This window comes from Microplitis mediator, chromosome 3 (genome assembly GCF_029852145.1).
Source record: "Microplitis mediator isolate UGA2020A chromosome 3, iyMicMedi2.1, whole genome shotgun sequence".
Lineage (NCBI taxonomy): Eukaryota > Metazoa > Arthropoda > Insecta > Hymenoptera > Braconidae > Microplitis > Microplitis mediator.
Genome location: NC_079971.1, coordinates 23,877,515 through 23,891,614, shown reverse-complemented (window position 1 = coordinate 23,891,614; position 14,100 = coordinate 23,877,515). Strand labels below are relative to the sequence as shown.

General features: G+C 30.7%; 1 protein-coding gene across 2 annotated transcripts; it reads left to right on the top strand.

The window, feature by feature from the left end:
- Window positions 1-6,590: 6,590 nt before the first annotated feature.
- Window positions 6,591-9,297, top strand: LOC130666161 (uncharacterized). Of its 2 annotated transcripts, none has more exons than XM_057466963.1 (3): window positions 6,591-8,416; window positions 8,517-8,709; window positions 9,074-9,297. In XM_057466963.1, exons 1-2 carry the CDS (start codon window positions 6,959-6,961, stop codon window positions 8,580-8,582), a joined length of 1,524 nt encoding a protein of 507 aa, XP_057322946.1. In that variant the 5' UTR covers window positions 6,591-6,958; the 3' UTR covers window positions 8,583-8,709; window positions 9,074-9,297. The 2 variants fall into 2 exon arrangements, with proteins under 2 accessions (XP_057322946.1, XP_057322947.1); XM_057466964.1 differs by having other exon boundaries at window positions 8,499-8,709.
- Window positions 9,298-14,100: the final 4,803 nt, after the last annotated feature.

Sequence of the window (14,100 nt, the reverse complement as noted above, 5' to 3'; positions counted from 1 at the left end):
ATATTTTAACACCGGTCTAGAATATTTACACCGGTGGTGGCGTTATTTTCACACCGCTTTCGGGGGTAAATTTAACACCGATAATTTTAACACCTACACCGCTTGGACTTACCCCGGTGATTTTTTACAGTGTGCTTAAATGCATCATTTTGAACTGGTGGCATCTGTAATTTGCATAAATTTGAACCGATTCGCAACTTTTTCTGTTTGAATCTGAAAAAATGAGAAAAGAAACTAAAAAATTTTTAGTATGTCGCCATTTTTTTTCAAATCCAAATTTTCAAAATCCCCTACGTGGAACAATAACTACATGCATACGGATTACAACGCAGTTTGGTTTTTTTGTTTCTGATAATCCGTTTTCGAGTTAGAGATGAGACCGTGGTGGGGGAAATTTTTTTGGTGCCCCACAAAAATGCTTATAACTTTGTAACAACATGATATTTTTTAATAAAAATTTAGGAGAATTATCTTCAATGTATACTTTATAAAACAAAAGAACCCCGATCCCCAAATTCCATTATTATCCCAGTCAAAAAAATTCTCGAAAATCACGTATTTTTTCGATCCTCACAGTGACTTTCCCCTTAAATTCCATAAATAAATAAAAATCTTGTTCATTCAAATTATTTTATTTAATTTCGTATCAGCCAGCCTTGGATCCGGCTCTTTTACTCTTTCACCTCCATATTATTAAATAAATCACCAAAATTTTGTCATCAATTTTAATAACCATCATCTCTATTTATTTATTTCTCTCCTCATACAAAGTCTGGATCATCATAAAACAGTAATTCACTTGAACTTCTCTATTCTCAAATTACCATCAACAATTTAAATATTAAACTGCTGTAAAATTTATCACAATCCATAAATTTTCCGTCAGCCCATTCTACCCCATCCTTCCCCGTCTCTGTTTTCCTTCAGCCTCCACATTACATCCCATCCAGGACAATGTAGACTTCAATGCCGTATAAACCAACAAAAAATAAATAAATATACGTGTTAAGGATGGTTATAAAGTACAAGCCCGTGGTTGTTATTCGCGAACGAGTTAGAGCCTGATGCAAAACCGCCAACTTCTCGTATCTCCGATTACATTGTCGTAAAGTTCACCCAGGAAGTCACGGATCTGCTGGCCGGAGCCAGTGGTCCTGGTACCGGAGGTCACCATAGAAGGCCGATAAGCTTAAAAAAAAAATACATATATATATTTTTTGAAAATGACCAGCAACTTATCGGATTACGAAGTCTATAAAATAAAATTCAAACTCTCGTCTTGAAAATTTTAGTACACTTTAATTTTAAGAAATAATAAAATTTAAAAAAAAAATGCTGATCTCCCGTGGCTTTTTTTTTCGGAGATTTATCGAGCGGCTATTACAGTTTCTTTGGACTCTCTTTGGTCTGTTCGAAGCCGATCGTCTCTCATCTATATAATTATTGACTATTTCCTGGGATTGAGGGAATAAAGGATTGCTCGACAGATATCTTGTATTAATTTTTATTATTCTTTTTCTTTTTGTTCATCATATTTATATATATGATGAGAATATTAATGAAAAAAAAAAAATTACTTAGATCATGCTGCGTAAATCCAGTTTTCAAGTCTTCATATTGATAGAAATTTCATTGTCCTTTATGATGGTTTAAAATCACGAGTTAATTTTATTAAGGACGATAGAAAAATAATAGATGGGGTAAAAAATTATTTTTGTATTTTAATATCCGGTTGACTTTTTGGTATTAAAAAAAAAAAATTCCCTGAGATCTTAACTTATTTTTAAGCTTTCGTAAATCAAAATTTGATTTTTTTTGTTGCAAATCTTGTGGTGAACTCTGAGGACTATAGAACTTTAATTTCTATAAAATTGCTGGCAATTTGGCAATTAAACAAGAAGAGGGTTTTAATAATAAAAGGGTAGCTAGATACACATTTAACGCTGAGTGACAGGTAATTTAAAAAAAATTTTTATTACTTTCCCTTCCCTATTGTAAGACAAGAAATGATTCAGATAAAAATCGGGCAAAATGGACTCTTGATAAAAAAAAATTCAAGTGTTCACTCGGTCCAATTTTTATGGTTCAAAATTTTTTTTTAAATCTGTGGTCCTTTTTCCCCTCTTTTTATTTTACTAGAAGGCTTTTGCGTACTAACGGTCTCCATAGCAACTGTTGCCATGACAAAAGTCTCCATAGCAACCGTTGCTATGACAACAGTCTCCTTAGCAACCGTTGTCATTGCTAACAATTTTCATAGCAACCGTTGTCATGGACAATAATCCCCATAGAAACGGTTGTCATGGACGACACTCTCCATAGCAACCGTTGCTATGACAAAAATATCCATAGCAACCATTGCCATGACGACTATAATCGATGATATAACAACAACTTTTTTAGGATTGATAAGAAAAAAAAATTAATTTAATGGTTTAAAAATTTATCTAAAAAAAATAAAGTTTCAATGTTTAAAAAATTTATTGGAATAAAAATAATTTAAATATTCTAAAAATTTATTTAAAAAAAAAAAATCATTTTACTGTTTCAGGAATTTTATTAAAAAAAAAAAGTCTAAAACTCGAGATCTGTTAAAAAATTTTCTCAACTCATATTAACAAAAAGTCTTTTGAGAAAGGAGCTAATATATTTTTCTGGCGGTTCGACTCTTTGTGGGTACACACAGTAGGATTTAACTACATATCTATCTTATTCTTATTCATTTAAATATATTTTTTCATGCTCAATGGTTTTGTAATTTAGAAGTAAAGAAGTAAAGAAGTAAGTGTGTATTCACCGATCACTTTACCTACCGGTGTTATTTTTAAAACCTATTGTTATAAAAGTCCTGTCTAGGATGACCCGTGTCAGGCGCCAACTTGCGTGAATGTATCATTGGCTCTGGTGAATAAGAAAAAAAAAAAAAAAAGAAAATAAATAAGAATAACAATAAGAATACAAGTATCATCGCAGTGTAGTGGTCCCCGCTGAAGATGATCGTTCGAGACTTACTCTGGCTTTTGTGTAAAATAAAAAAATATTAAATTTGAAACCCATCTTTATTGCCAGCCTCGAAAATCCTCAGGTGTTGATTCCAAAGCCTTTTTTTAACATTATTGTTATTGTTACTCCACTTGATGCTTCACTGCCCGCTTTATATATATGACAAATTCAAGATTTATTTTATATTACAATTCTTATTATTGGTGGTCTTGTCAATCACAAAAAAATTTACTTTGCATCCATAGAACAGTTGAAAAAAATTTTTTAATTTGTCTTCATTACTTTCATACTTTAATTGCGCTTGTAATTTATCATAATTTTTCGTAAAAAAAAAAAAACTCTCTCCAGCCCATCTTACCCCAGGTTTTTGTGTCGCTAAAAAATTGGTAATAATGATAATTTTTTTTTTTTCGAATTTTTCAGGTGGCCCATTATACCCCAATTTGATTTTAGTAAAATAATAAATTTTTTAATCGATGAAAATTTTCATATATTATTTTATTTTTTAATTTAAGGAATTAAATTTTTTTTTGCCTTAGCCGGGATTCGAACCCTGATCTCCCGCGCGTGAGTTCTGGCCTCAAGTCAACACTCCGTAGTATCTTTTATCTAGAGCCAAATGAGCGATTAATAATTTAACTGCTGTAATAATTAATATTTTTGGCCCTGACTTACATAAATAACTATAAATAGTTACTTTTGGTGATTAAATAATATTTACTACGGTAATAAATAATATGTAGTAACAGTAAATTTAAAATTTATATTTTAACTTCAAGCAGTATTGTGCCTTTTGTGACCGCCATGTGACAAAAGACAAAAGACCAGCAGGTTCTTTTTTATTATATTTTTTTTCTAAAATTTTTTAGTAACTTTTTAAAGTTCGTTACCACTTATTGTCTCATTCCTCAGTAGACTTAAGACTGAAAAAGGGAAAATAAAGAAAAAAAAAATCTCATGGGTAAATGTCACGGTGGTCTTAAGAGCGGGAACACTTAAAGGAGCTACCGTGTGTCTGGTGTCACCAGGGGGTCTCTTATTCTCATTTCTTTCCCACTTCTCGACGTATCTCAAGGGTCCGATACACATACATAACAATAATAGCGACCAAAAAAGTGGGCCCAGGATTAAAAAAAAAAGAAAAGAAAAAAAGAATGAAAAAAAAAGTCTAAAAATCTAAACAAAGACCGCGCATCCACTTGAAGCGTGTCGAATTACGGGAGCAAGAGTCAAGTGACCGGGGCCTGAAATGAGCCGGGATCTCAGCGGGCCCAAAAATTGGGCCTTAAAATAATAACAACTTGAATTATAATATGTTTAAATAATAGCGTTAATTCTTAAGTCTAACGTCCAATTATCGGCGACAAAAGATGAAAGGCTTGAAGGGCCTTATTGGGCCCGATGAATGTACTTCTCGCTCGGGCGTAAAAAAATGTTGGAAATAGCTTGTAAAGCCATAAGAGAGTGTGAGTAACTTATTGTGAGACTTATAAGGCCCTTGAGTCCCATAAGGCCCATCTCGCTTTTCAGTCATCCCCTTTATATTGACGTTGTCGACGGCATAATGCCAGCCGGTGTCTCTTTATGATTAGCATTGTGTGCTGAGGCCCAACGACTCAGCACGAGGCCCCGTCCGGTTCCTTCTTATTCTGGTAGACAAGGCCCCAACACACTCAAGCTATGCCAAGCACGCGTCTCCCTTGTCTTATTCTCCGACGTACTCGGCTCACTCGTTGTCATTGCGTGCGTGCCTTTATTTGTAATGCATTATTAACAACCATAAGTCCCATAAGGCCCCGTATTCACTCTCTGTTCTTTCGTTCATCCTTAAACGTAAGTCTTATTCGGACTTGTATACACTTTTTATCCTGCCCGGCGTACACTCTGCTTCAATGGATCACTTTATTTATTTTTTTTTTTATTAAGACAATTTTTTTTTTCTTTTTTTTTTAATAAAAGACAGATTATAAAAATATTTAACGTTAAAAAAAAACATTTTATGGTCAATTGTCGCGATTGTGCAGTCAACAATGATTTAATGTCAACTGAGTTAAGTTTTGTGGGTGGGCCTGATGGCTCTCCAGATAGTTATCTCTTTTTTTAATTTACGAGGTCTTAGTTTTTTTTTACAAGGCCCAAGTTTATCTTCTGTATGCTGGTACTAATTTTCCTTAAATTCATTTTTTGAATATTTATTTTAATTATTAACTAATCATTCATGTTAAATGAATCGAGATTACTCATGATCTATTGATTTAAATAAAAAATACCCAAGAATACTTTTCATAGAGAATTTAATTTCCTACAAAAAAGGTATCTATACATTTTTTCATATATTCAATATTTAATAACTTATATGAGTATAAAATAAAACTAATAATTTTTGAAAAATCTTTGAATTTTTTCTGCGCATTAAAAGTCATAATTACTCGTTCCCTATTGAATTTATACGATAAGTCACAAGAGGGTTTTTTGTCCAGAATTAAATTTCCTACAAAAAAGGTATCTATGCATTTTTTCATATACTCAATAGTTAATTAGTTTCGTAGCCTTTTGTAAGTATATAAAAATTAATAATGATCAAAATTTCTTTTTTGATATCCATATATATGGATATATATAGAAGCTTAATGACAATATATACGTGGCAATAAATATATGTACTTTCCCATTTACAGCTGACGTCGTATATTGGAACGTTATAAACAATTAAAGTTATCAATTAAAACTATTATTATAATTTAATGTTTTTTTCTACTCGTAAAATGACCATTTAGTTTCGAAGCGCAGTTTAGTACGGACTTAAAAAAGTTAAGAAGTAAATAAAATGTTTAAATTATTTTTAATTATTGTAATTATGACAATTATTTATACCGATACAGTTGTTGGGAATGCGATTCGCGACTGTAAAAAAAGAACTTCAGAGGTACGATGAAAGAAATTTTTTTTTAAGAATGATAATAAATATAACTTTTTTCTAGTGTGCGTTTCATATCGATTGCTGCTCGGGCAAGTGTTTGAGAGTTGGAATGACAACCATGGCTGTTTGTTTGTAATAAAAAAAAATAGTTATGTTTTAATAAAAAAAAATTTTTGAATTCAAATTTGAATGTACTTTTTTTTTGTTATTTAATAACATGTGTACTGAGTGTGTAAGATTGACAGAGGACCACCCTGTTGTGTGACATTATAGCATCAGAAAGTTGCATCCGACAGGACACACGACCTGCTCTCGTTGGAATTCTCACTCACGTTCATCGTAATTTTTTTGCTTTTTTGAGAATAAAAAAAAAAAAAATGGGGATTTTAGATGCTGGAGATTTTGGGTGATAAAAGCAAGATGGCGGTTTTTTATGTTTTTTTTTTTTTTTTTAACAAAAAATTTTTATTTATTAAGTGTAGGATATTTATTATGATGATTAGAAGTCATTAATAGTTAATGACTTTGTTCGTTTGTTGGAATAGATTTAATTAACTTGATAGATAAGAGAAAAATAATTAATGCTTTTAATTTGTAATGAACTTAAGGGGTTAGGGGTAGTCAGAATTTTCAAAAAATCGATTTTTTTTTTTTTGCATTTTCTTAAAGTATAATATTTTAAAAATATTGTGTGAAAATTTGAAGTGAATCCGACAAATTCTTTTCGAGTTATTTAACAATGACCAAAGGACGCTCGGGTGCTACGTGGCATTCGAGAGCAGGTAGCTAGAAACAGCTGCAAGCAACCGACTTTTCGGGTTTCATTGTCATGAATATCTCCCCATTTTAATGTATTTATAATTATATATATATATATATATATATATATATATATCCTTCTACATATATTCACAATTTGTAGGTAGTACAAGAACTGAAAAATAATTTTTGGTTGCCAGTATACCTGTAGTCGTTGCACTGATCAGTCGATAGTTTTGTGATAAATTATTTCTCAAGTGAATTAAATTATTAACCATGGGACGTGATTCTAGAAAGGTTTCAAGAGAACTTCGGAGTTCTGAAAAAATTAATAAGTCGCGTTCAGTCAAAAGAAAGAATGTTTTTAATCCGAAAACAGCCGAACGTGATGAAAGTATTCAGAGTACATCTTCTAAAAAATTAAAACAAAACACTGAAGATGATGTACCTGAAGACAGCAGTACTGAATTTCGAATAATAAATTTTATTCAGGTATTCACTGCAATTTCTGCTCTTATAAAATGTAAAAAATGTGATGGAAATGTAGTGTTTCAAACAGCAAGTACACGTGGGCTGGGATTCAAAATTGTAGTTGCATGTAATAACTGTGGAAATGAATATATTCCTTCCTGTTCTTTCGTTGGGCATTCTTATGAAATAAACAGACGTTTCATTTTTGTAATGAGAATACTAGGAATAGGATACGAAGGATTGTGCAAGTTTTGCGGCCTGATGGACATGCCGTCTTTTTTAGATAAATCTACGCATACAATTTTACTGAAACAGATTTTGAATTGTAGTAAAGCCGTCGCAGAAACCTTCATGACGAAAGCTGTGAATGAAGAAAAGCAAGCAATGCCAACAACTGAAAATGAAGATATAAATCATTTAACTGTATCGGGAGATGGAACCTGGCAAAAACGGGGATATACATCGTCATTTGGAGTTTCTTCTATAATTGGCTATTTTACTGGAAAGATTCTTGACATAAACATTAAAAGTGCATATTGTAAGCTATGTGAGTATTGGAAAAAAAAAACAAATACTGTTGAGTTCGAGGAATGGTATCAATCGCATGAAGATGTGTGTTCTGCTAATCATCAAGGGTCTTCTGGGAAAATGGAGGTGGATGCGATGGTCGAAATGTTTTCGTATTCTGAAACTAAATATGGAGTTAAGTATGCCAACTATATTGGTGATGGTGACTCCAAGACCTATTCAGGAATTATAAAATCAGATCCTTACGAAAATACAACTGTAAATAAAAAGGAATGTATAGGGCATGTCCAAAAGCGGATGGGGAGTCGATTACGTACGCTGAAGAGTAAACAAAAAGGTCTTGGTGGTCGAGGTAAGCTCACAGGAAAATTAATAGACAAACTAACTGTGTACTATGGTTTAGCAATACGCCGGCATTGTGATTCTATTGAAAATATGAAATCTGCTATAATGGCAACCTTTTATCACTACGGCTCGAGTGATGAAAAACCGAATCATGATATGTGTCCAAAAGGCGAAGAATCTTGGTGCTCTTACCAGCGCGCTGAAGCAAGAGGAGAGCTTGATACCTTTTCTCACGATTATTCTCCTTTACCTTCTGATGTTTTAAAAGCTATCAAGCCTATATACGAAGATCTTAGTAATGAAAATTTACTTTCAAGATGTGTAGGTGGATTCAATCAGAATAATAATGAAAGCTTTAACCAACTAGTATGGAAAATATGCCCAAAAACGGTAAATACTAGTTTTACTATCGTACAAATAGCTGCATACGTTGCTATGTGTATATTTAATGAGGGTATAAATTCATTATTAGTCTTGATGAATACACTAGGACTTAATTGTGGGCCTAATTCTCATCGGTATGCAGAAAGAATGGATGCTGCACGTATCAAAGTAGCAGATAAGCGCGCTAATGATAACACCCGAGAAGGTCGATTGCAACGTAGGCACCAGCAAATCGATATTTTGGAAGCTGCTATGTCGGCTGAAGAGCTATTATATGGTCCAGGAATAGATGACTCAGTGTAAGTTATTAAATAATTCTTATAATTCGACATAAATCCATAGCAAAACTTTAAATGCGTTTTTCTCAAAACTATGTTTTCTGAACTGGTGATCACTGTAACTTAAAAACTGCTCGGTAGATTTCAATAAAATTTATTGTACTTTTGAAATACATTAAAAACTCGTGCCTGATCGAAGGATTTTTTTTTTTTTTCAAAATTTCGATTTTTTTTTAACAATAAACTGTCGGTTTTTTTCTCGAAAATTTGAAAAAAATTTCCTGAGGCCGCCATTTTGTTAATTTCGAAAAAAAAAAAAAAAGCTTCGATCAGGCACAAGATTATCTATTAATAAAACTAATTTTTCTTGTCCGATTGATTTTAGATGAATCTCCAAGGACTTATGATGATCACCGCAAAGGACTTCGGGAGGAACGGGCTCTACAAAAACAGCGATAACTTTTTGAATTATTAATTTTTTTTTTTGAAATTTTCGTGAAGTCAAATCGAAACGTGTTCTAATAAAGCTATGTTTTTATTTTTGTCAAATAAAGTAATTAACTACAAAAAAAAAATTATTGAAAATCATCATTTTTTCATACCCCTGAGTACCCCTAACCCCTTAAAAATCGAAGAAAAATATCTTGAGGGGGTTGATAAAATGAATTTGTTGAGACGAAGTTCATTTTAGTGGAATTCGGGATTTTTTATTTTCAAATTTTGGATCATGGAATCTACTGCACCCACTTTTGATCGGGCTAAAAATTTTGGGCGAACTTACGACTACGATTTTTAAAAATTTCATTTTAAAATCTCAAGTAGTTTTTTTTAAATTTATTTCACGACAAATAAAAAAGTGAAGCATTTAAAATTTATATAATTTGAAATTTTTAAATTCGAACCGTCGATTCGGCGTTGGTTCAACGCCCAAAAGTAAACTCTATCGTTAAAATATTTTTAAAAATTTTATAAAAATATCAAAATTTAAAAAATATTAATTTTTAATTATTACCCAAATTAACATGTCAATTATTTAAATTTCCACAGATTAAAAAATAAATATCTCCGAGTCTATTGGCGCCAAAGACTTGAACTCGCGCTAAATATTTAGGTCAAACTTCCGGCTAGTATTTGAAAAAAAAAAAATTCATCAAAATACCCAATAACTTTTGGATAAAAAAAACTTTAAGTCACCAGCCGTAAAAAATTTCTCTACTCGACAGTAAAATTGTTGTCATTAAAAAAAAAAAATAAAATAAACAATAATTATTATTGTCAGGAAGTCTAGTGTCTGGAGCCGAGAGTCGTGTTAATTATAATTCGATATAAAAATGTAAAAAAATAGACAGATCAAGTGATGCCGAAGGGATCAGGCCTCCGATTGACACGATGGGAACTGTCTTAGAGCGTAACAGAAAAAATAATAATAATAAAAAAAAAGTGACCACCCCCTAAAAATATTTTTAGTGATGATCAGCGTCCCCGTATCACCAACATCACCAATGTCTACATTTAGTCACTTGATTTAAAAAATAGCAGCATCAGGCGACCCGCGAAAAATTGACCTACGGCCATTTTTTTATATAGTGACAGTATTTATTAAAAAATTGACCAAACGTTGGCCAAAAAAATTTTTACCGTAATGCCGCATCTCAATAAAAGCAACGAAATTTTTTCTAAAGAAAAAAATTGATCTTTATATTGAGTGTTACAACTTGCGGTTCATTTTACAATTATAATAGCGCACTTACATTAAGTTATTCTATAAAAAATTGATCGAATTTTTTTTCATATTAATTGGCGATCGAGTGTCAGTCCAAAAAATTTTATTGAGGCGAGAAAAACTTTTTTTTGAGCAAAAAATTTGTGTTTTTGCTCAAAGAAATTTTCTTTTCAATTCAAAATGCAAAAAATTTCTTGGGTCAAATAAAAATTTTTTGTGCCAAGAAATTCTTTTTTCTATATATATATATATATATATATATATATATATATATATATATATATAACTAAGAAATTCCAAAAATCAAAAAAATTACTATGACTTCTTTGAGCTTCTGCGCATGTGCCATAAACTTTCAATTTTATTAACTTGTAAATTAAATATATATATATATATATATATATATATATATATATATATATATATATATATATATATATATATATATTAGGGTGCTCCGTTTGAAACGAAGTTTTTTTTTTTTCGTTCCCCATTAAAAATCTTGTTCTACATGTAAAAATAAAAATTCAGTGAAATTTTGAGCTCTTAATAACAATTTTAAGAACTGGAACAACGTCGTTGATGTTTTCCCATGCTAAAAGCATGTAAATTTTGATTCTTTTCTTTTTATCGAATAAAACTCAGCCCCATATTCACGTATCTTATCGGTTCAAAGTTTTTTAGGAAGAGAATCGTATGCTCTTTGAAAAAGTCTGTATGTGCTTAGCAGTACCTTCAACTACAGCCCTCGTGGAAGCCTTGAAAGTCTAATTTCCTACGAAATTAGTGGTTTTTTGTTGTTAACTTGTAAACGGTTGACTTTTGGGAAAAAAAGTACATGACATTTTTTGTAGGAAATTTAGTCTTCTACAAAAAATTTCTCATAAGTCAAATCTCTAAAATCAATATTTAAAAAGATATATGAACTTTAACTAAGTAAAATTCGAAATTTTAGCTAAATGTCAATGTTCAATACTATACAATATATTCAGTTATTAACTTATGGTAAGTATCAATTAATATATATTCATATAAAATATAAAATGCCCGTAATTATTCATCGAAATTGTTCTTAAGTACCAACCTCATTTGCAATTCTTTTGAAAAATTGAATGATTAAAACACAGGTTTGAAGAATCTCGTTCGGATTTTCGATGTCCTTGGGACCTAACAGATGGATTATGTTCAAAAAAACATGGTTTATGTAATGGTTTTGAATTATAAAACCGTTAATCTTGACATTTAGCTAAAATTTCGAATTTTACTTGGTTAAAGTTCATATATCTTTTTAAATATTGGTTTTAGAGATTTGACTTATGAGAAATTTTTTGTAGAAGACTAAATTTCCTACAAAAAATGTCATGTACTTTTTTTCCCAAAAGTCAACCGTTTACAAGTTAACAACAAAAAACCACTAATTTCGTAGGAAATTAGACTTTCAAGGCTTCCACGAGGGCTGTAGTTGAAGGTACTGCTAAGCACATACAGGCTTTTTCAAAGAGCATACAATTCTCTTCCTAGAAAACTTTGAACCGATAAGATACGTGAATATGGGGCTGAGTTTTATTCGATAAAAAGAAAAGAATCAAAATTTACATGCTTTTAGCATGGGAAAACATCAACGACGTTGTTCCAGTTCTTAAAATTGTTATTAAGAGCTCAAAATTTCACTGAATTTCTATTTTTATATGTAGAACAAGATTTTTGATGGGGAACGAAAAAAAAAAAATCTTCGTTTCAAACGGAGCACCCTAATATATATATATATATATATATATATATATATATATATATATATATATATATATATATATGTATATAAATTTTTTTTTATTGCTCCTTTTATTGCACAAACCAATTATTCATTACCAATAAAATAAAAAAATATTATGTATATATACATATATTTAAAATTCCACTAGAACTTATAATTTATAAAAATATATAACCGTATAAAATTTAATGACATTTTAATACACTCAGAATATCCGTTTAAATTGAGACATTAAATTCAGTATAGAATTATAGTCAATAGAATAAAAGACACTGACCAAAAGATATATACATATACATATATATACGGGAGTCGTAAGCTTTTGGGAGACATAATTGACAATAGTATACTCCAACTATTCGGTCCATAGACTATTCATTCTACTAAATGATATCTAGTATGTATAGAAATATATATTGTCGGTATAAAATTAAAAAGACAGACGATGAAGTGACAAAAAAAAAAAAAAAAAAAAAAATGGAAAGATGACGTGTGAAATCTAAAAAAGGATTACAAACGTAAGCCGGGACTAACAGCCAGTCTGACGTCATAATCTCATGAAATATTTTATTTTTTTTTTATTCCCATAGAATTATTGTTATTATTTTTTTTATTTTTTTAATATTCGAAAATTGAATTTTTATCAGAAGTTCAGTAAAAGTCGAATATCTCTTTAGCTATGGAGTGTAGGCAAAAATTCATAAGGACCTTTCTTCTAGGAAATTTAATTTCCTATAAAAATTATTCGAGTGTTTTTTTTAGTAAAGTCGATATTTTATGAGTAATTTTAATTTAAAGCCAAGCATAAAAAAATTCGAAAATTATTACAAAAAATTTGAAGTTTTTTTTTTTAATTGCAGATAACTCGTTAAATTTCGAGTCTACAGAGAAAATGATGAGAGCCTTTTTTGCAGGAAATTAAATTTCCTACAAAAAACATTCTTGTAAATTTTAACGTAAAATCGATAGTTTAGACAAAATATCGATTATAAGTGTAGAAAAAAAATTTTGAATTTCGAAATTAAATTGTGAGTTTGGAGCCAAAGTTTCGTAGAGAATAAAAAATATGATAAAAGGATAAACTAAAGTTTGATGACCAGAATTGGTATATCGATCAATTAGTATATATAGCGTGTGGGAACGGTCGCCATCATGAGAGTTTTGGGGGCCCGTTCATCCGAAAAACGTCTACGGCTTACAGATCGGCATCAGATTCCCATCAGATCTCAACTCTCTACTCTCCGCAAACCTGTAATCCTCGATGGAATCCTTGCTCGGATCTGTGGACCTCTTCTCTTCACCTACATACTCTTTTGACGGATTTACTTTTTTTTTTTTTTTTTTTTTTTCTGTAACTCAAGTGACTAAATGTAGACATTGGTGATGTTGGTGATACGGGGACGCTGATCATCACTAAAAATATTTTTAGGGGGTGGTCACTTTTTTTTTATTATTATTATTTTTTCTGTTACGCTCTAAGACAGTTCCCATCGTGTCAATCGGAGGCCTGATCCCTTCGGCATCACTTGATCTGTCTATTTTTTTACATTTTTATATCGAATTATAATTAACACGACTCTCGGCTCCAGACACTAGACTTCCTGACAATAATAATTATTGTTTATTTTATTTTTTTTTTTTAATGACAACAATTTTACTGTCGAGTAGAGAAATTTTTTACGGCTGGTGACTTAAAGTTTTTTTTATCCAAAAGTTATTGGGTATTTTGATGAATTTTTTTTTTTTCAAATACTAGCCGGAAGTTTGACCTAAATATTTAGCGCGAGTTCAAGTCTTTGGCGCCAATAGACTCGGAGATATTTATTTTTTAATTTGTGGAAATTTAAATAATTGACATGTTAATTTGGGTAATAATTAAAAATTAATATTTTTTAAATTTTGATATTTTTATAAA

What these genes read in the sequence shown, in the direction of transcription:
- LOC130666161 (XM_057466963.1), top strand. Translation starts at nt 6,959, where the DNA reads ATGGGACGTGATTCTAGAAAGGTTTCAAGAGAACTTCGGAGTTCTGAA. An exon ending in GGAAAATATGCCCAAAAACG is followed by an intron (nt 8,417 to 8,516) that starts GTAAATACTAGT and finishes TGAATACACTAG; the next exon opens with GACTTAATTGTGGGCCTAAT.